Raw genomic sequence first — 23199 nt, 5'->3', positions numbered from 1 at the left:
AGTTTGTAGATTTGTTAAGATTTATTCATAGATTAATTTAGACATAACTTTGTTCCAACAGGTCCAGCGTTCTGGGGCTTGATAAACCCGGAGTGGTCGCTATGCAACAAGGGACGGCGACAGTCACCCGTCAATTTGGAACCAGACAAACTACTCTTCGACCCCAACCTACGCTCTTTGCACATAGATAAACATAGAGTAAGTATTTTTATGAATAATGAATCTTATCTTAATTTAATTATAAATGTATTATTATCAAGACTTCGTCCGCGTGGAATTAAACGTTTTTTTTAAATAAATAAATAAAATTTCTAAAATATCCATCTGATTTCTACTGCGTATTTAGAAATCAGACAAATTTTAAAATTGCTTTTTGATTCAAATACCAACATATAAATACCAATACAATGAAAGTTGTTAATTTGAAATTACAAACAGACATTCTAATTTTATTTACTTGTACAGATGTATGTCGAATAATTTAAAGTATTAATCTTTTAGTAAGCTCCCCGATATTTCGAGATTATTGTAAAATATTTTGATTACGGGTCCACTGAAAGTAGTAACTTTTTTCCTAATTTAACTTATGATAATATACATAAACTATTATTTCACCGTAATTTATGTACGAACAAATTTTATCTATCTATAATAGATGCGATAAGTTTTCCATTTGAAAGTGGTTCATCATTTCTTACAGTCGTAGACATAATAAAAACATCGAATATACGGTGACGCCCCTGAAAAACATTTCATACATTCCTATTCTTTTAGATTATTATGCTTGCGCTCGTACCTTTTAGGTACTATCGAATTGATGTAATTTTTCAAACCAAAATACTACTTCCAAAGTAAGCTTCTTTATAGCAGAAATAAGAATTATGAATGATAAGAATTCTTCTATTTAGTCGCGTATTGTATAAGAACTTGAATATTTCCACTCCTGCAACAATATTTTAAATTTTATATGTTCACGATTTTATATTCATTCATAGCATAAAACAAATAAATTTCATATCAGCTTGTAATAATAATAATAATACAACACTCAGTTACCTACTCTTTCAAATAAATTTATTCAAATTACATTCAGTGGTAGGTATAGGATATTAATTTTGTTGTGAAAATAAAATTCTACCCCAATATTTTTTAATCATTAATGAGTTTAAATGTGAGGCTCTGTAAATGAATCCGCGTCCGTTTGTTTAAGCTGTATTTAGACAATTACAAATATTGGTGTTACGTAACTTTTTAATTTATTACGTTTTAAACGTAAACCAACAGAGTATTACGTAGGAGTGGCTTTATTACATTTAACTGTTATTCTTGTTTTAGATAAATGGATTAATAAGCAATACAGGCCACTCTGTAATTTTCACCGTGGAGAATGAGACCCGACATCACATCAACATCACTGGAGGACCGCTCTCCTACAAGTACCAATTCCATGAAATCCATATACATTACGGATTGCACGATCAGTTCGGGTCAGAGCACGCCATCAATGGCTATTCATTTCCTGCAGAGGTGAGTAGTACGTGTTGTATTGTATCATCTCAACGCAAATTTTGTATGGCAGGTACATTCGTAGTAACAGTTAATATACATAAACTTGTCTGGAAACTTTACAGATGGAATCACGTGTATAAACACAGTTAAATAACTAACTATATATTATATATAGGTACATACCAAAACTAAGTATTACATTACTAAACTATTTGAATATTGTTATAAGAACATAGAACTTAGAAACGTTATTTTATATAAAAATGTTAATATCAAACTGCTTACTTCACTGAAATATAATCTTACATATATTTTAACAACGCTCTCAACTTTTTTCGTTATATATTTTCTCTACCAAGTTCGAATCGTAATTTATTGAAACTCAAAGGTAAAAAATCTGAAAGTATATGTTATTATTATTATTTATGGATGGAATTAGTATACGAAATTTGCTAAAATAATATTTCAGCAATGCTCCAAAAATTATCTAAGCATTATGTATTTACATAATACTTACTTATTTTTTGTTGTGTGTGTAGTAGCTCAAGAGCCCATGACGGCCAGACTAGGCCGAATATACGGTTTCAATGAGTCTGGTAGGATAAGGAACCAAGAAAACTGTCTTGCAATTTAGGAAACTCAGTTTAATAGTTCTCTCAATAATATATATAAAGTTCAGCTTTATTAAAATGACGTAAGTTTATTTATAAATAGTATGGTATAGGGGGATCCGGCGGGGGCTTGGAACCACACTAAGTGTCTGGCAATGAGCAGCACAAGTTATAATAATGCTACGAACAATATATGAAAATATGGTGGAATTTGATATGACATTTTTCACACCTTTGTTACCTGTTACCTGCCAAAGGAACCACGATCCTGGTTTCATGTTTGGGGATCGTTCTTACCTGTGTTGGGGACACACATACAAGAACTTTAAGATTTACTAATAAGACGTATGTCTGGCCGTCGTGGGCTCTTGCTCTATAGAAACTTCTTAGTGATATGATGGCAACATATTTTGTTGCCATTCTATTAGTAAGAAGTTCCTCTTAAGTTACAAAGAGGCTTTGGACAATGTCTTCAGCATGAGAACGTCTTACACCTATTAATCTAATCATTACCATGATGTTCCGCATTTTGGTATACGTCTAAGTAAAGTGCGTAAGGTCGACACCCCTGGGGGTTTGCGGCCCATAAGGGTTGGTGGAATACCATTCTGATGTATCAGTTTAAATTACTGACTTCTTAGTGATGATTCGTTTATTGGGTGATGTTTTATGATGCTGGTTTATTGGCCTATAATTATGTATTTAGTGGTTCTTATGTCCTTGAAGTTCGAGAAAGAAATAATTTATTAGACGGGAACATTAATGAACAGACCATATTAATGTTATAAAAAAGAGATATAAAATAATAAGAGAGAGAGAGAGAAGTTTTAACCACTAGTGGAAATCCACTTGGTAACTGTCAACCGTCGTCGTGGCAGTTGTCTATTTATAAGAACAGCACCGACATCACATCGTGATCATATGGGATAGAGGTACCAACGCAGACGACTTTGTATAAAGTCTATCTATATAAAGCTAAATACTTACGGTACCACGGGTATGAAAGAGAGACATGTTCAAAGTCTGATAACCATCAGATGGGCCGCATATGAGAAGCGATCGGTAAGCTCCTATACATCTTTTCGTCCAATTTACCGCAGTGTTTCAAGACGAAGGTTTACGACCAATGTGTGTTGCCAGTGATCACTTACGGTATAGAGACGTGGTCGCTAACCACGCCTCATAAGTAAGCTCAGAGTCACTCAGAGAGCAATGGAGATTCTCAATTCTTCGGGCAGAGAAACTCGAAGCGGGCTATGCTTGGAGTTTTTCTGCGTGATTGCATCAGAAATGAGAATAACCTAGTCCGAAGAATTGTGAAACGAAACGAAAGTGGCAATAGGCACACATCTAGTGGGACAGATGCCTTTGGGGCAGTTAAGTCTTCGAGTGACGACCGCAAACCAGAAAAGGCAGCGTGGGTAGGCCTCTAGCAAGGTCGACCGACGATCTGGTCAAGATCGGAAGGCGTTGGACACGAGCAGCACATAACCGATCGTTGTGGAAATTTTTTGGGGAGACCTTTGTTCAACACTGATAATGACAATGAACCGCATACTTATGCGCATACTTAACTAGATTAGTTCTTGAAACGATGACTGATATGTATACACTAAGAAATGTTCTTTTCAAATACCCACTGAAAAGATAAATATCGAGTTCCACTGTTCCACACTGGCAAAGTGCTACAATTTATATCTTTCCATTTGCTTAAAAACAACTGAAACTTGTCACATTGCGTTTGCTTTTCTCTTTGAACAATTTTATATTACAGTGCATTTCTTGCACTTACTTTTAAGAAAATGGGTAGATGAATTTAATACTTTTCTGTAATAGAGTGACACTTGAACAATTAGTGGCAGAAAAAATGAAAAAGTTGGTAAGCTGTATGGTACAAATAATTATCTCTTACTTGAATCTAACTAAAGTATAATAAATAATAATAATATCCCTGAATAATTAACAGGATCATTTATTCCCAGGCTAAGGAAAGCACGTATTATGGATACTGGACAACTAATATAAATACTTGTAGATATTTTTTCTGTGAATACGGATATATATAACATACACGGAAAACAGCCAGAAGGATATAAACTATCAGACTCATGAATAGCAATTATTGTGTCGTGCGGGGAATTGAACCCGCAACTATGGAAATAATGGGATAAGCTACTAGACCACCGAAGCTGTCATTATAATAATTAGGATAAATTCATATTATAGTTACTTATAATTAAAAACCTGTTAATGAGTAAATAATATATAATGTTGATATAGTTATTAAACTTTACTTTTTACTAACTTAATTTACTTTTTATAAATATAGTGATTATTTTTTGTGGATAATTAAATTACATAGTATAAAACAAAGTCGCTGTCGCTGACTGTTCGTCCTTATGTATGCTAAAATCTTTAACACTACGCAACGGATTTTGAATGATTTTTTAATGTATTGAATGATTCAAGAGGAACGTTTATATGTATAATACATGTACACCTGGGTGAAATAGGGGCGAATAGCTAGTAGTATATAAATACTGGACGGTAGGGAAAAATATAAATACAAAAGTTTTACGTTCATAAGCTGCTAAAGTGTCCTATAAAATTAATGATTTTTGATTTGAATAAAATATAATGATTCAACTCGTACCTTCAAGTACGATAAGTCAATTAAAATTTAACTGACTTCTAATATACAACGAGCTCATAACAAAACTAATTAGTCAAACAGTACTGTGCTTAATATAATATAGCCGTTCTACTAAAGTTCGACTGAGTAAACATCTAGATCAATATAGGTATTGTAATTGCTTGCATATGCACTCATGAATAACAAATACGTGTTGTAATTAATTACACACAGAATTATATATCAACCGTTGAACAGGTACTTCTCTATTAACTACAGCTATATAGTTAGTACATAGGTACCAGTATACTTTTCTTACCTGTTAACTTTTTACATTCGTCATATACAGTTGTTTATCTGTTTTTTTTTTCTATTTATAGGAATAAGCATTTTAAGTGAACATTTTCATGTAAATTTTATAAAAGATACTGTGAAAAACATGTTAGTTACTAAAAAAAAATTTGCATGACGTTACTTGTTAGTTTCTGGAAAAAAATATAGCATATTAAAAAAATAAATATTTATGTCAACAGAATTACTTTAAAAAGAACAACGACTAAGTTCTTAAATATAACTATTATCTTAATTGGGTGGTTACGGAAAAAAACTAAATAAAAAATGTAAACATCAGTGGCTAACATGTTCCATATAAATAAATCTATTGAGTTGATCACTAAACTCAACAATAATAAAACGCAAGTAATCTAAACCCGAGAATATAGAGTAGTGAAACGCCGAATAAACACGTTACGCGCGTTAAAATGTTATCGCAGATTTCTTTGGAGATCTCTGAAGTGAGCGTAACAGATGTTTTTACACGCATGGACCGTGCCGCCGCGCCCGTCGCGTCGCGCCGCGTCGCGCCGAGCCGCCCGCCACCCTGAGACGCTCAAATCCCAAATGTAATCCCGACGAACGACTGCGAGCCAACTCAACCGTGCCTCCTGTTTATTTATGTGACAAATTCTTACGCAGCCACGTTAAATCCGAATTCATGTGCTTACTCTTGTGTGGTTCGGTTTATTCACACAATATCTTAGATTTTTATATATTGCCACTTTGGAAGCATATGAATTGATAGAGTTTATTTATAGACAAGAAAACAAAAGTCTTCGCATGTATAATTCAGGATAAGATAACCTATTGTCGACTGGCTGCCGTTATGTGCTTATATTATTAAACGTAAAGTAATATTTGAAAACTATAACACATTCCGATAAGTGTAAAAATATTAAATAAATAATCTATAGTTAGTTTATAATTATACAATAATTATTAATATAAATATTGTATACTAGCTGTATTTAACTTTATTTTTCTAAAATAAGAGTCCCCTTATTACATCAGCTACCTGGAAAAAAAATTCCGTCAAAATCGGTCCAGCCATTTCAGAGATTAACCGGAACAAACAGTCAGACAGACAAAAATTGTAAAAAATGTTAATTTTGTGTATGTCCCGTATTTATATTCATATGCATGTAATAAAAGTGGTTATTTAAATATTACAAACAGACACTTCAGTTTCATTTATATGTATAGATAAATATTATACAATAATTATTTAACCTGGATATCCTCATGTTCTATCTCTCTTTACTATGCTCTCTTCTAGTGACAGCTCTATACTATACTTTTTTATTGCTCCACTTATTATGGTCCTGTGCTGACTTGTCCTCATAAAATGATGTCCACTATCTTCACTTCGTCACCAACCACTAGTAATAGTGACATACTTATTATTCTGTGATGGCCTTGATCCGCTACCATTTTCTCCAAGCTAAGTATAATTTCATTGCCCACTTCAACTTTGTAAGTCGTTGATCAACATCTCCGATATAGGTTATATATAGGTCAAATTTTAATTCATTAGTGGGATGCCGAGTTCTTATTTGCTGTAATGATATAAATTTTATATTATTACAGCAAATAAAAACTCTGAAAGAAAGAAACTGCAAAGGATTATACTAACATATATTTTTCTCAAAGTGTCTGTATTTTTATTACCTTAGTTACTTCTAATATGCCCGTAAATTTTATTTAAGTTTCATTTCTACTTACAAATATAGGTAATAATCATTACTCATTCCTTTGTTTCAGATTCAAATATTTGGTTTCAATTCACAGCTTTATTCGAACTTCTCTGAAGCTCTACACAAAGCTCAAGGAATTGTTTCAATCTCTTTACTTTTACAGGTAAATATTATTAGCTTTAATTCAATTTTTTCAACCGATTTTGAATAAGATAAGGTTTTTATGTGTGTACAGAAATTAACGATTTATTCTGCCAACTACACAGTTTACTTCTCCATTAGTCTCATAATATTTTTGTCACCACAGTTTTAGATTTCGATGATTTAGTAATATTGGCTGTGCATTAAAGCCAATATTACTAAATCATCGAAATCTAAAAATACATGGGGATTCCTTATGTAATATAGACACTAAATTAGGGTTTTGAAGATGCTCACGGGAACTCTCGAAAGCGTGTTTCGTGCACACAAATCTCCTTCGGCAGGTATTTAATATAAATACTGTTTTGTATCTAATACAAAAATGAATGACGAGGCATATCGTTTGAAAAGATACTATAAAAATAATTTTATGAAGGCGCGTCAGTGATTTGATGGCTCCGTAAGTGATTTGCAATTTTTATAAATTCGCGACTGCGCTTTCACGTAATTGATGTTATAGATGGAGTGCTATCAACGCGGCCGCACCTATTCATAGCCGGCAACCTTATTCCGACCAAACTGAGCGCAGTTAATTAAGGAAATTGGAATTTTCTGCGCTCCATTGGATTAGCCGCTAAAGCTATTAGTACAAATTAAGAACTGAATGAATGATGGTAGCAAAGTATATCGCCAGTCACTTGGAGGGATTAACACAACAACGCACTATAGTTTAAATTAACTGCCGGCTAACCTTCTCTCTGTTGTGTGAATTATATTTAGGGGCTAACACAAATAGTTTAATGCAAAGTAAAGGGACAGATTTTGTTATTACGCTGTATAAAACATCTCTGTACAGGCAGTGTGTAAGGCAGCCAACAAAATATTAGCAATGTTAAATGTGTCTAAAACTGGAGATTTAGGATATTTTAAATTCATGAATGCATAATAATGGCTGTCTTTGTAAATTTATATATAACTAATACATATTTCCTGAATGACCCGACTGTCGGATCTATTCGATCGTTTTATGACCTTTCTTAATGAAGGGTGTTTATCCCTCCGATATTGTCCCAAAAGGGACATGTTTACCGACACGTTCATTATATTTTGCACGTGTATTGTTGACGTAAGCTGAAATAATAAGAACTACTAATATTTTGTATAATACTGGCAATAAATAATAGGCGGTGATAAAAAAATATCACCGTAGTTATAAATAATAAAATAAATCCAGTGCCGTTTAGATTTGGGTACTGTAATGTAATGAATTGTTATTTTCGTACGTTATAAATATTTAATATTGTCCGTAGGTAGTAGTAAAGTTCTCAGTCGAGAAAGCTTTTGCTTGTATTACGTGAACCGTACTAAAAGTTTTTAGAACTGGGCACTTATACTAATTATATCACGGAATCGATACTAATAAAAAAGTTAATTCAAATCTTGAAAATGGAATTCTCTATCTGTATTTATCTGGACCACCAATTTGGGTATTATTTAATGGCAGTTAAAGAATATATTTCTATACTTATTTGTTTTCTTTGAGAAACTGCTCCAAGTGGCATGGTTTTATAATTATATCCGTGCTTTGAATTTGTAAAGTCATGATGATAAGATACTGGTTTATTAAAGCTGTCATAAATAAATATGTATTAAAAATTAGAAAACTATGAATGTTTTCAGAATTAATACTTATAAATAATGACAAAAATAATATAAATTAATTTAGTTCAAGAATTTTTGAGGAAATCGTGAATATGCATAACAATTATTTTGTGAAATTAAATTAAAACAATTTTTTTTTTAATTTTGTCATTTCAGTAAGATAAGATTTTGTATTAATCTGAGATCCATTTGTAGGCACATTTACACTTATGTATCATCTCGTTTTTTTATTGCAGCTTGGTGATTTATCAAATCCAGAATTACGGGTACTGACGGAGGAATTAGAAAATATTAAATACGGTGGTAAGTTTGAAAAAAACTAAACCTTACACACGATATTAAAATCGAGTTTCATAATGTTGTCTAATCAATTATCTCTCAGCAACAACTTCTCTAAAAATGCCCCAGATTTTAGTAATGTATGATTATTTTTAAATTAATATGTACGTTAATTATTTTTGTATAAAAAATGTGCCAATAACTTGTATCTTACAATTAAAAATAATCGAATAAATATTGGCTTTATCTTTATTACGAATTAATTAAATATATTTCAATAATATAACGATGAGGTAACAGAATAATAATGACGATTTTTTTTTTATAAAATAATGGTAATAATAAATCGTATTTACGCTTCCAGCTATCGAGTAACTTTGTGTTGTTTCTATTAACTTTCCTTGTAAACTTCCACTGACTTCCTACGCAATCATAATAAGTATCGATCGATAATTCCTTAAATAGCATTTATTTAATACACAATAGAATATTTTCATAATAATATCATTAATTTAACATATTCAATTAATAGGCATTCGTAATTCTACTATTTTCTTTAAATCGTTATCAACTAAAAAGTCTTACTAAAAAGTATTATTATAAGTAGTATATACCTGTATCAGTTTAATACCAAAACTGCAAGGAAATTCAATATATGTCTATCTAATAGAAAATGAAAACATATTTTGGTGTTATCATAGTTATCATCATAATAGAATTTCTAATGATTTCGCTACACACAGAATATCCTTCACTCCACACATAGCTAGCGGCTGGTCAGTCCTTGATTATTCATAAATAAAAATGCCTAATATAGCCCAAAATATTTTAGGAATACGGATTTTTAATCAGAGATTACACTCGTCATTTTATTCTTTAAATCTGCCACATGATAAGATATTATGCTTTATAGCAGATGAAGAAAAGACCCTTCACTAGGAATTCGCATATAACCATAGAAGCTATATATAGTACCTACTTCTTGAGTTTCGTTGAGACGGTAGAGTCGTAAACAATGATCGTTCAGTAGTGATTTAGTTTATTTGAATATACACTATTTTTACATTCTAAGCAAACTGTTAATATGACTAGTAGCTAGTAGTAATGAAATTATAAGAAAATTTGTGTAGTAAACTGCTTGATATGATTTTATAAAGATTTTAATTTCAACCATTTAAACAAAAGAATACATATTGAATTTTTTTCAATGTAACATTAGACAAAAATAAAAACATTTCCAAAAGTAGACACAAATGTCACAGATCAAAAAATTTATGACTTTACTGAATCTTGTTTTATAATGATTGTATTTCTCTCAAAGGAGCCGAGATGCCAGTCAATAAGTTGTCGGTCCGGGGTCTTCTGCCTGACACCGAATATTATATGACATATGACGGTTCCACGACCGCTCCAGCGTGCTTCGAGACCGTAACGTGGGTTATTGTCAACAAGCCAATATACATTACCAAGCAACAAGTAAGTTCTTACGAATCCACATTGATGGTGCCGTGGTTTTAGAAAATGATTCTTATATCGAAGATTGCCGTTTTGATATCCCCAAAATATAAATATTTACTAATATCTTTCTAAATCCTATGTACGCATATCATGTATATATTACAAAATCTTTAAGTATTTCCATGAATAATTCAGTAGGTACTTACACTTTTATTGGTTTAACACCGGTCTGATATATCCATAGATTTATTAAAAATTAATAAGTACTGTAATGGGTGTAAAATCAAATGTTATGGCATTACCTTATTGTCGCTGTTATGTTGAAGTTATTAGTTCTAACTTTAATTAATTAAATATGTATTATATTAAGCACATTGCGATAAACATTGAGAATGTAGTGTAGAGTAATGCTTATGTTAAGGCATCTCTAGTGTAATGTTGATTTGATCAACACCAAACCATTGTTCGTTAATTTAAATTATAATAACTTTCCGGATAAGGAAAGTACTATTAATAAAACTAATTAAAACATGAGCGCTAATTACATTAGAATAATTCAAATATACTCGACAAAATGTGAGTACACACACAATTATAAAATCTACTACATGGTATAAAATATTATAAAATAAGACCATAGGCGGTTGGGTAACTGTTTTCTTCTTTATAATTATCTCTATCGTACTAATAATAAACGTAATAATTAAATATGTAATGTACTAATAACATGTTTCAAAATTATAATAAAATAAATAAATTATATTTGCAAATAAGTATTATGTTCGTATGATATCAATGAACTAATTGTTTATCAAGTCGATGCCAATCAATACAATAGAGGGGCAGCATCCGTTCAAGCATCAAGTTTAATGTATTTGAATAATGGCCTAGCCATCAATTATGTGCTTACAGAGCATGAAAATTGCAAGTTGTTATGATGTAGAGATGCTATAAATAAAATGTATAGTGCAGTCTCAGTAATGGTATCTCAATAACTAAAATTGATACAGAGTTATATTTAGTGACAAATTATACAAATACCTATATTAATCGAATACGGAATAAAACGGCATATATTTGATTTCAATGTTAATTTTGAAAGTCTGTTATTATAAACTCTTTATTGCACCAATCGAATTAATACATTTAGACAGAAAAGAGATATGGAAGTACAAAAGGCGGTCTTATCGCTAAAGCAATCTCTTCCAGTTTAGGTAGAGAAAATACAACAAAAGTGGTAGGTGGCGCATGAATAGAATGGAAGAATATATATATATAAAGGTAATAATAGGGATAGGATAATAATACCAATAAATATTAGAAAATAACACACATTATATATACTATATATAAAATATATACATACATAGATATAAAAATATAAATTTACAAAAATTACAAGCAATATATACATACATATATAAATATATAAATACAAGTACAAAACAACAATGTCATATGCAAAGAAACAAGACACATAGCAAGAAGGAATACAGGGAGATTTAAGTGGAAAGGTAATGGGATTTAACCGAGCTCTTAAAAATGGGTAGTGATTGTGCGCTACGAATGGAGTAAGGTATAGAATTCCAAAGGCGAACAGCATGCACTGAGAAGGATTTACTGTAGAACGAGGAACTATGTGAAGGAGTTTTAAGGAGGAGATTTGATGCACTACGCAAGCCATGGTTTTGTGCCTCTCCGAGAAATGAAAATCTTTCTTTAAGATAGTTAGGAGTAACAGGATTAGAAAGAATGGAGTAAAGAAGAGAGAGTATATGCCAGTCACGGCGAAGGCGAACAGATGAGCTGTGAACGATAATGTGAAACGTGGTCATATTTGCGTAAAATATAAACCTGATGCAGAAATTTTGAAGACGCTCAAGTTTGTTTAATTGGTCTTCGGTGAGGTCCAGATAGCAGATGTCAGCGTAATCAAGGATAGGAAGGAGTAGGGTATGCGCAAGCGTAATTTTGGTGCTGACCGGCAAAAGGTTGCCTAACCTCCTGAGTGATCCCGCGGCAGCAAAAATCTTGCGACTAACTTCAGCAATCTGAACAGACCAAGACAATGTCCTATCAAAGTAAATGCCTAGGTATTTAACACTATCACTATATTCAACGTAGGTACCACCTAACACTATTCGAGGTAGGGTGCAAATTGATTCTACCAATATACCGTGGACTACCAATAATAATGGCCTGTGTTTTTGAGGCGTTCAGTGTTAAACCGAAGTTTTTGCACCAGTATATGAGTTCCAGATCTGCAGTAATCGTATCTATGGCAATGTCAATATCATCTAATGAAGATTGCGAATAGATCTGGAGGTTCTGCGTAAAGGTGGTAGGAGGAATGAAGTTGCATAGTAATGGAGTTAATAAATAACGCAAAAAGAAGCGGAGATAAGACGCCACCCTGAGGTACGCCGGCAGAAGTTTGACACCACGAGGAATGGGTATTCTCAACGCGTATGCGCTGCCGACGCCCATACAGGTAATTATGAAACCAGTCAGTTACCGTTGGAGATATGTTGATTGAACGCATGCGAGCCAATAGGACATCGATATCAACGGTGTTAAATGCATTACTCAAATCTAGGAATGCCAAAACTGTCACTTGCGAATTTTCCATACCATATCTAATATCGTCGGTGATTTTAAGTAGAGCGGTAGTCGTACTATGGCCAGCCCGAAAACCTGATTGGAAAGGGTTTAGGAGGTCATTTATGGAAAGGATATTGATTATGAACAATTCTTTCAAGGGCTTTTGAAAGGAAAGGAAGTATGGAGATAGGTCGGTAATCAGAAAAGGAAGAAGGTTTACATTTTTTTGGAAGAGGAATAATATCAGCATCTTTCCATATAGAAGGGAAAACACTTGAAGACAATGAGTTATTGAAAATGAAGGTCATTGTTGGAAGGATCACATCAAGGATAGGAAGGACCATAGCACGCCCAATGCCGTCAGTACCTAAAGCATCAGAATGTATTGATAGTAAGCTCTTCTCAACATCACAATCGGTAACTGGACTAAAATTGAAACATGGAATATTAAGGGTTGGTATGGTAGAAAGGAGATTTAGAGTATTTGTTTTAGTGTTGTTGTCAAAAACAGCGGAAGAACAGAAATGCCTATTAAGGTGGTCTATATCAATATTGAAAAAATTTGAATTGGAACTGTGACTTTTACCAACCCCTAGAGATTTAAGAAATTTCCAGACTTTAGCCGGATCACTATTTTCAACAGATGTATGAATGTGGCGACGTTGTGCCTCTACACACCTTATTACAGTAGTTTCTAGCCTTTATATATTGGTCACGGTATTTGTCAGGATCGGATTTATACTTTACCCTAGCCTTGTTCTGTTAGTTACTTCTTTACGTTTAAAATGTTGAGTGGATTATAAAGAATTTTAGCGTGAAGTTAATTTATATCGGGATGACAAAAATAGGCTACACGTTATGTAAAAAAAGCAGAGGAAGTCGCCGGAAACAGCGTAGTATTAGATAAATGGAAGAATGAATTAATAATAGAGTAAATTTATTGCCTCGTGAAATAGAAAAGGATATTAAAATATAAATTATAAGCCTCAGCCTAGTTTTAGCAGCTTTATTCATTAGAATTCATAGATTAACCTAGATTTAGTTCCCAAGTCAAGATTTGTAGGTGTAAGTATTGATTTATTCAATAATATTAGAAAGTCTTTGAATGTTTAATTGATTCTAAAAAGAACTGTGCTTTTTATATATACATACAGCCTGCCAGCATTCACATTGTGATATAATTAATAGTTCCTGTAAGGAAAATGAATAAAATTTATTGAAAATATTCTAATATATTTGAAAAGTGATGACGAGTTTTTAATTTGTTTTAACCAGATTCATTATTTGACTTTCGTGAGAAATTTGGGCATGTACAGTATATAAAGTTGAAGTACAATCCACTTAGTTCAATTAATAGTAAGCGATTGGAATTGTCTCTGTAAGTACAATAATTAGTTCCACCCTCCACATACATAGCCTTTTATACATAAGTATTATTAAGGAATTGTCAAAAAATTTAGTGTTTTGCACATAATAAACATGGCTTAAACAATAGTTAATGAGAACGGAATAATGAAATAACATTCTGCTAAATAAGCCATCATATACTTATCATGCTATATGTTTTTACGCACATTCTGCAAGTTCATTCCGTATATAAAAATATAGCAAACGTTCTTGGGATATTGACTTTCCAGCCATACCCAAAGTGAACATCTAGTTAAGTATCAGGTAACTCCATGAATTCGAGCGTGGTTGAGGCCAGCGTAATAACATTTCATTTGTGCTCACGCTACAATAAACAACTCACGTCCCTCGCCTTTAGACAAAGACTCCGAGGTGAATTATGTACGTGTTAAAAGTAAACTGAAAGTGCCGCGTTGTGTGGCTGTTATTATAAATCATTGTTTATGTTTTCCGTTTGTTGGTGGGGAAATTAAGTGCTAGTAGAAACTGCTGGGTATCTCACGGATACTTGAGCGAACGCATGCTCTAGCTTCTTAAAGTAAAGTACCACTAACAATTACGTTAATAACGAGGTAGCATTTCAATTCGTAATACTTTCATGTTTAATGTCATAATACAAAATAACTTCTGTAAACATGTTTATAGCGTCTAATAACCGTAAAAAGAGAAAATTACAGTTTGACTAAGGGTAAATCAAAGTTAACGCAGAGTCTATAATCAGAATCAAATTGTTTAATACGGCGTAAACAGCGATGGGAATGAGATAGTGGTCGCGTGCGGCGCGCCCGTTAATCCCGTACACCAGTCAACACTAACACATAAAACGAAGAAATTTCAATTTACTCGAAATCGGCCGTCTCGTCGGTTGTATTGGGTAAATCTTTACTATATACGTGAGTGTAACATCGTAGCATTCTTATTTCTAATAAAACCTTTAATTTGTATTATATGTCATGCAATATAACAGTAGATATGCATTAGCATGCGATAATAAACTCACAATCACAATATCTGCTAAGTGTCGGTCATGTTGCCCACTAAGAATACAAATGTGTATATTGTACAGTATTATAATATTACGTAGTTTAAAAAAAAATGGTTTAGTTCTTTCTTTCTTTAAATATTCTTATTCTATATGCATACTTGTAACTCGATTAACTTAGATTAGATCAGTATGTATACGAACAGGAAACTTTGTATCGTAGTACGGTGATTTACTATAGCGACTTAGATTGTGAGTTCAAATTTAGCCAACATTACACCAAAAATCTTTCAATATAAATCTATATTTCTTACAGATTGTCTGATGATGAGAACATCAATAATAAACCATATTAATCCGAGAGTTAATGATACATTTACCCCCTGTGATATTTTACTTTTATGATACCCAGTGATATGGTGGCTATGTATTTTATATTCTATATATGTTAAATGATGCGCCTACCATGACAACAATATTGAAAAATTGAATTGAAGTTGAAAATGTCTCTGACTGGGTGGAAAGGATATTGCTAGTAATGCATACTGATTACCCCATTGCTTGCAATGTACCATGTCAAGTTGACCTCCGTGTGGTTCCCTAACGAAACCATCGTGATGAATTCCTAGCGAATGTGTTACGATGGGTTAACTGACCTAATCTGTTCATCTTATCATCCTCCACTAGCAGGGCGCTAGCGTAAACCGTTAGCGCAGGTGGGTGCTAGGTACATCGTCTCGGATAAGAGTTATGAACCTATATTCCTATTGCCATAATAGAACGGCTGCCATGATTTACTTGATGAGTTCGACCGCGACTTGGTTTCAGTACAATAGTTTCCAATTATTAAAATTGATAAAAAACAATAAAGATTTTCTCTTTTATTTTATTCAATTTTATATATGCACATACTAAGTTCCGTTAGGTACTTACAGATTGAATATTTTTATTCCTTGCTATAGTTGCATGGCCTGAGGAGACTAATGCAAGGAGATGCGCGGCATCCGAAGGCACCCCTTGGTAACAACTTCAGGCCACCGCAACCCCTGCATCACCGTGCCGTGAGAACCAATATCGACTTCGATTTGAGCAAGGTAATTTCATGTTAATTTATCATTATTATAATAATTATAATTACCGTCTCATTTGCTGGACAGTGGTCTCTTCTCGTAAGAGCAGGATACTATTATACATTGGGTCCAGTTGACTGCGATCAAACTTCGAATAATGATTATAACTTTCAAAACATTCAAGCACAAGAACCCCCTTTCAGTCCATAAAATTATTTTCTCTAGAATTGCAAAATAATTTTAAGGTACATAATAAAGTAACTGTGTTGCTTGCTGTCTTATACAGCGACAATTTATTCGTACTATTATTTTTTCTGAATATAATTTACTAATTGTATTACTTTGAAATAATACAATTACACACAGAAAATATAAGTCTGAAATAAATATATATTATTATTATAATATGACAACTAAATAATGGTATGCTTTTTGCAGTATCCTGGAAAGACTTGCCCAAGTATGCATCGAGACATGCATTATAAAGGTAGAATACATATTCATTTACTTTTAACAAATTACTAACTGTATCCTACTGTAAACATTAAAATAATTGCAAATTGATATTGACATTTTCGCCAACATTAAAATGTATATATATTACATTTTCACATTGACAAAAGTTGTATTTATTATGCTAATCTTTTATTTTTTATATTGCAGCTAAAAGCTGGACACAATACTGAAGAAATTTTAAGTTGAAACGGTAGGCATTCATGTACACTAAATAGTCGCTACGTAGAAGATATTAATAAAAGATAAGTAATTGTAAATATATTTTGTACAGTTCTATGACTATATCTTGCTTATGACAAATGGAGCTAAACTTAATACTAGGTAGGTAAGTGTAAGTAAATATGTAAGGCATTGGATAGCGCTGAAGTATGAGTAGCTTCCGGTAGAAAATTTAATGTGATGATTAATCGAGTTAGATGTTACACTTGATATTTCATAAAGGCCTCTAATTAGGTAGGACATACATACATATTTTCGGATAGATTGTTTAAACTATAATGTCGATCTCGCTGTCAGTACTTAGTACCTAATGAAGTAGTATTATTAAATAGAGAGTACAATTAAATAAAATTACTCTATTTCCAATAATATAAATTATTATAAACTATACGGTTTTGTATCCTTTACAAAATTAGCTCTATTGTATTATTATATCAATCTTTTCAGAATATGTTTTAGTTTATATATATGTAGTTACATACGTACATATCTATCTCCTGTGAATAGAACTTAGTGGTTGAAATAAAAACATATCTGTTAATTTTGTTTTCTCATATTACGGCTATGTGTTATAATGTTCAATATATAACAGAATTTAGAGATGTTATCATACCAAATTATAAGATTACGTAAATTAGAATAACTAGATAACTTTTATGACTGTACTTATAAATACTAAACGAAATTAAGTATTTTAATGTAACTCTATGACATCTATAGCTTTAATAAGAGGTATGTCGTTAAGTAGGCATACTACTGCTACCAATGTAATGTTACTGAATTTCCATGATCCTGTAATGTATATCGCCTGGCTTATTAAGGTCCTATTAGAACTATTATTATTTGAATAAATTATATCTCCCCAAAACATTCTTTTATTGATTTCTATTAGTTTTTAAGATAAAATACATAATGTTCCGCCGGATATTTTACATGTTAACGCAGTCAGCCATCAAGAGTTCGCGTTTACGTTTCTCTAATGCAATGGAATGAAACCATCTGTTTTAGTGTTTCCTCCATTCTCATGTTTGAATAAAAAGCTCATTTGAATTCTATGAGAATCGAAATTGCTCTCTTTTTCGCTGTAGTAACTTAATTTAATCGAGTTCCATCACAATGTCCTTTACCTTTAGATTGGGGACTTGTACTCATACAATATAAAGGTGAAATGAAAATTACAATTTATTTTTATTGGTTATCCAAGCTGTGGCCGCTGCTGTATTTAATATTAAACAATTTTATTCCTATACAGTAGAATGAAAATAAAATAAGTGAGCAATTTATGTTAGCTTAGCCATAGTATTGTAAGATTCTATTATTCTTCTCCTATGTAAAAGATTTAAATTTCGAATGTTATTCTAAATACCCAAATTTTAATATCTTAACTTTAAACTTTGAAACTTATCAGAGGAATACAAGCCTAGAAAATAAAAATATGAATTATATATTTTTTTTTCTTTTCTTGATATATATTTTAGACATATTTCGAGTCAAGTCTAGTGTAACATGCCCTCTAGTATGGTTTGTATAAATAACAGTATTGGTGTGGTTTACAGAAACGTCACTTAATGCTTCGATGACCAAAACGTTTCTCATAATAGATTTTTTTTGTAAAGACATTATTTATTAGTTAATTAGAAATTATATACCTGCTACGAAACGTAATATACTGTTTTCCTTTAAACGATATATAAACTGAAGATTAAGATACAGCGAAATAAATCGCTCCATTTCCCGCACAGGAACCAGAGTTGTCGTTATTGGAAAAGTTTCCGACGGTCGTCGTTAATAGACTTACACAAATTGAGTTCGTTACAAATAATATAATTGAGAGTAGTCTTCCTCTGAAAATGTTACACGTGCTTAGACACATCTGAATGTCGAATTGTAGGTTGACAACTAATAGGTGATTGTGCATAAAGTTCAATTAACAATTCGGACTTTAATACAAATAATATAATTTAGTTTACTAAATGAAAGTTTTAACTATAATAAATAGCATTTAAATTTACAGTATGTAATTCCATTTATACTTTAATGTCTTATTTCTTTTTGTATATAGATTATCTATTCGTTTCTTTCGAAAGAATTATTAAGGTACAAGGCAAAGAGTACGTTGACTAATCCAGATAAATACGGGCTGTGCTATAAACCTATATATTCATATATCATTACATAACGTAAGTTTGTTTGTCACTTCAGTAGCATAGAAACATAAACTTCAAATGACTTGCATTCTAAATGCTATTCAGATACATACATAAATTTAGTTTAATTATTGTGCATACGTAGAACTGAAATACGTGTGAAGATAAAACAGTTTTTTTTATTAATTTTCTGGTGAACATTCAGAATTGCACAAAAATTGAGATGTTAGTCAGTTATAGTCAACTTTTGGGTTAGACTGTCAGGCAACTTATTATTGTCGAGCGGCTGATATTCGACTAGGCTTTTCATTGGTTCCTGTACCTACCTATTCCTAATTAGCGTAGTAGTAAAATCCTTAATATTGATCGGTAGCTACCACAATGATAGTATAACAAATGTAGTAAACTATTATTTTATTAAACGTAACGACATTTTTACCTTTTTTACAAACTATAGTTGTAAAAAAGGTAAAAATTAAATTTGAAAGAGTGCTAAAAGAGTAACAACACTTGAGATTAATTTAAAATAGACAAGCTAAATAGTACATCGCAAAGAGGAAGATATGTACTTTCAATGAAAATTTAATTAATAACAAGCAAGGTTACTTTAAAAAAATTATAATCTTCTTCACGCTATATGAATTACAAAGTTAGACCTTTACTGCAGAAGTAAATGACGTAATAGAGTAGATACTTTTTACTATGTCTTATCTTTTATTTTCTTTGGCAAGGAAGCTGAATAATATTTTACCTTTACTGCAATAATAAAAATGTTTTTGTTAAACCAATTCACGTATTATAAATCCAGGGGGAGAGCATGTTTACACAGCCCGCTAAACACTCTACGCGAAGCGCGTCTTGAGTGTGCACTCCAATTCGAGTGTGAGCGCAATGTACTTCAATGTCTAGTTTATTTGGTTTATATTCAGACGATGACACAGATTTGAAGTCAGAATGGCTCAAATGTCAAATGTTTGACACATCCAGCCGATGTCAAAAACTTTCTATTTATGTATACTTTGTAATTGCTACTAAATATGCATTAACATCTACTGAGGGGATCTTTAGATATTTGTTTTTAAATATTGAAACCTACTGGACTGTAAATTATTCTGCCAACAATATTTAAATTTTTTTAGATGTAGATATTTAAGCCGAATATTTTTAATTTTTCGTAAATATTTGTTACTATTTTCTGTCACAGAAGCCTTGGAACTGCCTAACAAGTGTAAATACAACAAAATAAATCATTAATTTATCCACAGTTGTCTTGAAGTGATGCACTTTAGACATAGTTATCTGGATACTTCAAGATAAACCGTATCAGCAGTACGTCCAATTAATTAAGAGAATAATTATGTCATTGTCTGATTAGTCAAGTTATTATCTAATAAGCACTGCACGAACATTTCCTATTTTTATAGGATTTCATCAATTATACAAGGTACAGTTTGTCAGTTTACTATCATCCATTAAAACATCCTGTCTACGTACAACAACGTATTACTGTAACACACTTAAATACATACAGTACTTCATATTATATAATAATTATAGCACATTTTATATAAGAAAAAGATAATACATGTTTTCTTAAAATAATTTCGTATACCAATGGTATAATACACGCAGCTGGCAACCATTTCTAATTCAAGTGGTTGGAGTTAAAACTTTTCATAGCAATTGCAACACGCTCGAACAGATACAGAAGCCATTTGGACTTTTATGCAAATATGTTGTGGAACTTGTGCACTTGTACACTTGTATTGTTTGTATACTTGTAAGAACTACTGTCAAGTTACTAACATATAATTGACTATGTTAGTGATATTACAAAATCTTATTCACTATTTTTTACGACAATTCTATTCAATTGTGCACCAGGACATCTTAGAGGACAAGCATGTCAGGTCTGCTAGTCCACCGCACTAAAATAACCAGAAATTAACAACATTTTTTTCAAGGAGACCTCATAGTAGCCATGGGCAGTAATGAAACTAATAGTCATTATAGGGCGCAAAGGGTTTGTTAGTGATGTGGACTAATGTGATAAAAATTGCTAGCAGTGTACCAAGACAGTTGGACCTCCACGCGGTTCCTCCTGTAAACTATCGTGATAAACTCCCTGTGAATTTGTCATAATAAGCTAACTGAGCTGACTTCATGTTCATTCTACCTCCACTGGTGCCAGCGTAAATCGTTAGCGCAAGCGGATGCACCATTCCATTATTATCTACTAAAAAAAATACTACCCATAAAAATCTTCCCTCCGTGAATTTTATTGACAATATTTTTTTAATTAATTGTGCTGAAAATTTGAGTCAGTTCTGTTCATTATAATTAACTAGCTACCCACCCCAGCTTCGCACAGGTGTACATGTATTATACATATAAACCTTCCTCTTGAATGACTATATACATTAAAAAAACCGCTTCGAAATCCGTCGCGTAGTTTTAAAGATATAAGCATACATAGTCACAAACACCGACAGTCTTCGTTTTATACTATATAACTATGTAATATTATATACTATGTAATGATTAATTGAAAGATAATTTAATGTCATAGAATTTGCTTATGACATTCTACATAATAAATATGTGGGTGCTTATATAAAATTTAGTTACATTTAGAAGCTCAGATTAGATAGTAAGAATTTGAAATTAAAGTTTCGTTCAGAGCCTTACCGTTTCGTTAGATGGAAGTCAAGTCGAACCTTTGAGATTTTATAACTTATGAATAACTTAGGAATATTAAAATATACGTAGAATGGACAGCCAAATAAATACCTCAAAGGAAAGTTATTCAAATATCCTATTGGAAAATTCCGAAGTAACTATAGTTGCTGATAACGTACGGAGGTCGAAAATATGTAGCAGAAATAAGTTTTCGAAGAGAGTTATAACTTTTGAATATTCTTTTGATTGTATTTAAAATCCAAGTAAGAAGAAGAGATTCTTAGTGTAATAAATATTTAGACTTTTATTTTTACTCACATTTGCTTTACTTAAATTAAATATGTCAATTAATTCAGTAACTCATTTTTATTAGACTTTTTTAACTTATCTACAGTGAATTTGATAAAACTAACAATTTATTTTTTATTTAATAAAAATATAAAATCATCACATTGTGTGCATAATTCTAGTCTGAGAGTTGGGACTAAAGCACGTTAATGTAAAAGTCAAATTATTTCTGTAAATAATTTTGTAAAGCAACAGAATTTATCCTATACATAAATAAAACTATCTTACATTGACAACACTATCTGAAATATCGAAAAAGTAATCCTCCTTCATACCTCAACTAACTCTTTATTTGTACGGCCGTACCCTCGAGGGCAGAAGTTAAAAACAGCTTTCACCGGCCGACGCGTTTGAATAAGTTTCAGTGAAGTTTTATTGAAGTTGTAACCTTCGGGTCTGTTTGATATATGTACCCCGCATCTGTAGCCCGTCGCGGCCAAAGTTACTGCACTCGTAAATTATTCAACCCCACTCTATGTACTTACTTATGTGTCGTAACCCGCTGTTCGATTAACAACTCGACTATATTTCACTAGTACAACAATAACGGTTACTAACTTTAACAAAGCTCAATGTCACGTAATATATTGATATTATTATTACCATTATTCAGAGAGCATCGTGGCCTAGTGGTTGATTACCCTGACTTGGTCAACCAATTGCCAACGATGATCGCGCATTCAATTCAGGAGGACATAAAAAATCTTTGTGTGTCAATTTTCATTTCTAAGTAACTCTCCAAGAAGGAAATGACAATATCAAATAAAAAAATACGAGAGACAGCTGTAGCTTATCTCGCTGCCACTTTGTATACAACATATATGTAGGCAATATGAAGAGTTTCACTATAAGATCAACAGTTAAAAATGCCCGTTAAAATATGGTTAACTTAAACTTATAAACAAAGT

At 32.0% G+C, this 23199-nt stretch overlaps 1 protein-coding gene across 1 annotated transcript in view; it reads left to right on the top strand.

Moving 5' to 3' along the window:
* LOC131853192 (carbonic anhydrase-related protein 10-like) overlaps window positions 1-17974 on the top strand; it is a 41499-nt gene extending 23525 nt beyond the window's left edge. The window contains exons 4-11 of the mRNA XM_059204020.1: window positions 62-198; window positions 1336-1527; window positions 6850-6945; window positions 8822-8888; window positions 10186-10340; window positions 16275-16406; window positions 16821-16869; window positions 17046-17974. Coding sequence (XP_059060003.1) covers window positions 62-198; window positions 1336-1527; window positions 6850-6945; window positions 8822-8888; window positions 10186-10340; window positions 16275-16406; window positions 16821-16869; window positions 17046-17068 — 851 coding nt within the window. The 3' untranslated portion in view covers window positions 17069-17974. The remainder of the gene's footprint in view (window positions 1-61; window positions 199-1335; window positions 1528-6849; window positions 6946-8821; window positions 8889-10185; window positions 10341-16274; window positions 16407-16820; window positions 16870-17045) is intronic.
* Window positions 17975-23199: the final 5225 nt, after the last annotated feature.

Source organism: Achroia grisella, unplaced genomic scaffold (genome assembly GCF_030625045.1).
Source record: "Achroia grisella isolate CSIRO2021 unplaced genomic scaffold, CSIRO_AGI_Agris_v1 utg900, whole genome shotgun sequence".
Lineage (NCBI taxonomy): Eukaryota > Metazoa > Arthropoda > Insecta > Lepidoptera > Pyralidae > Achroia > Achroia grisella.
This window is presented reverse-complemented; position numbering and strand designations above follow the sequence as displayed.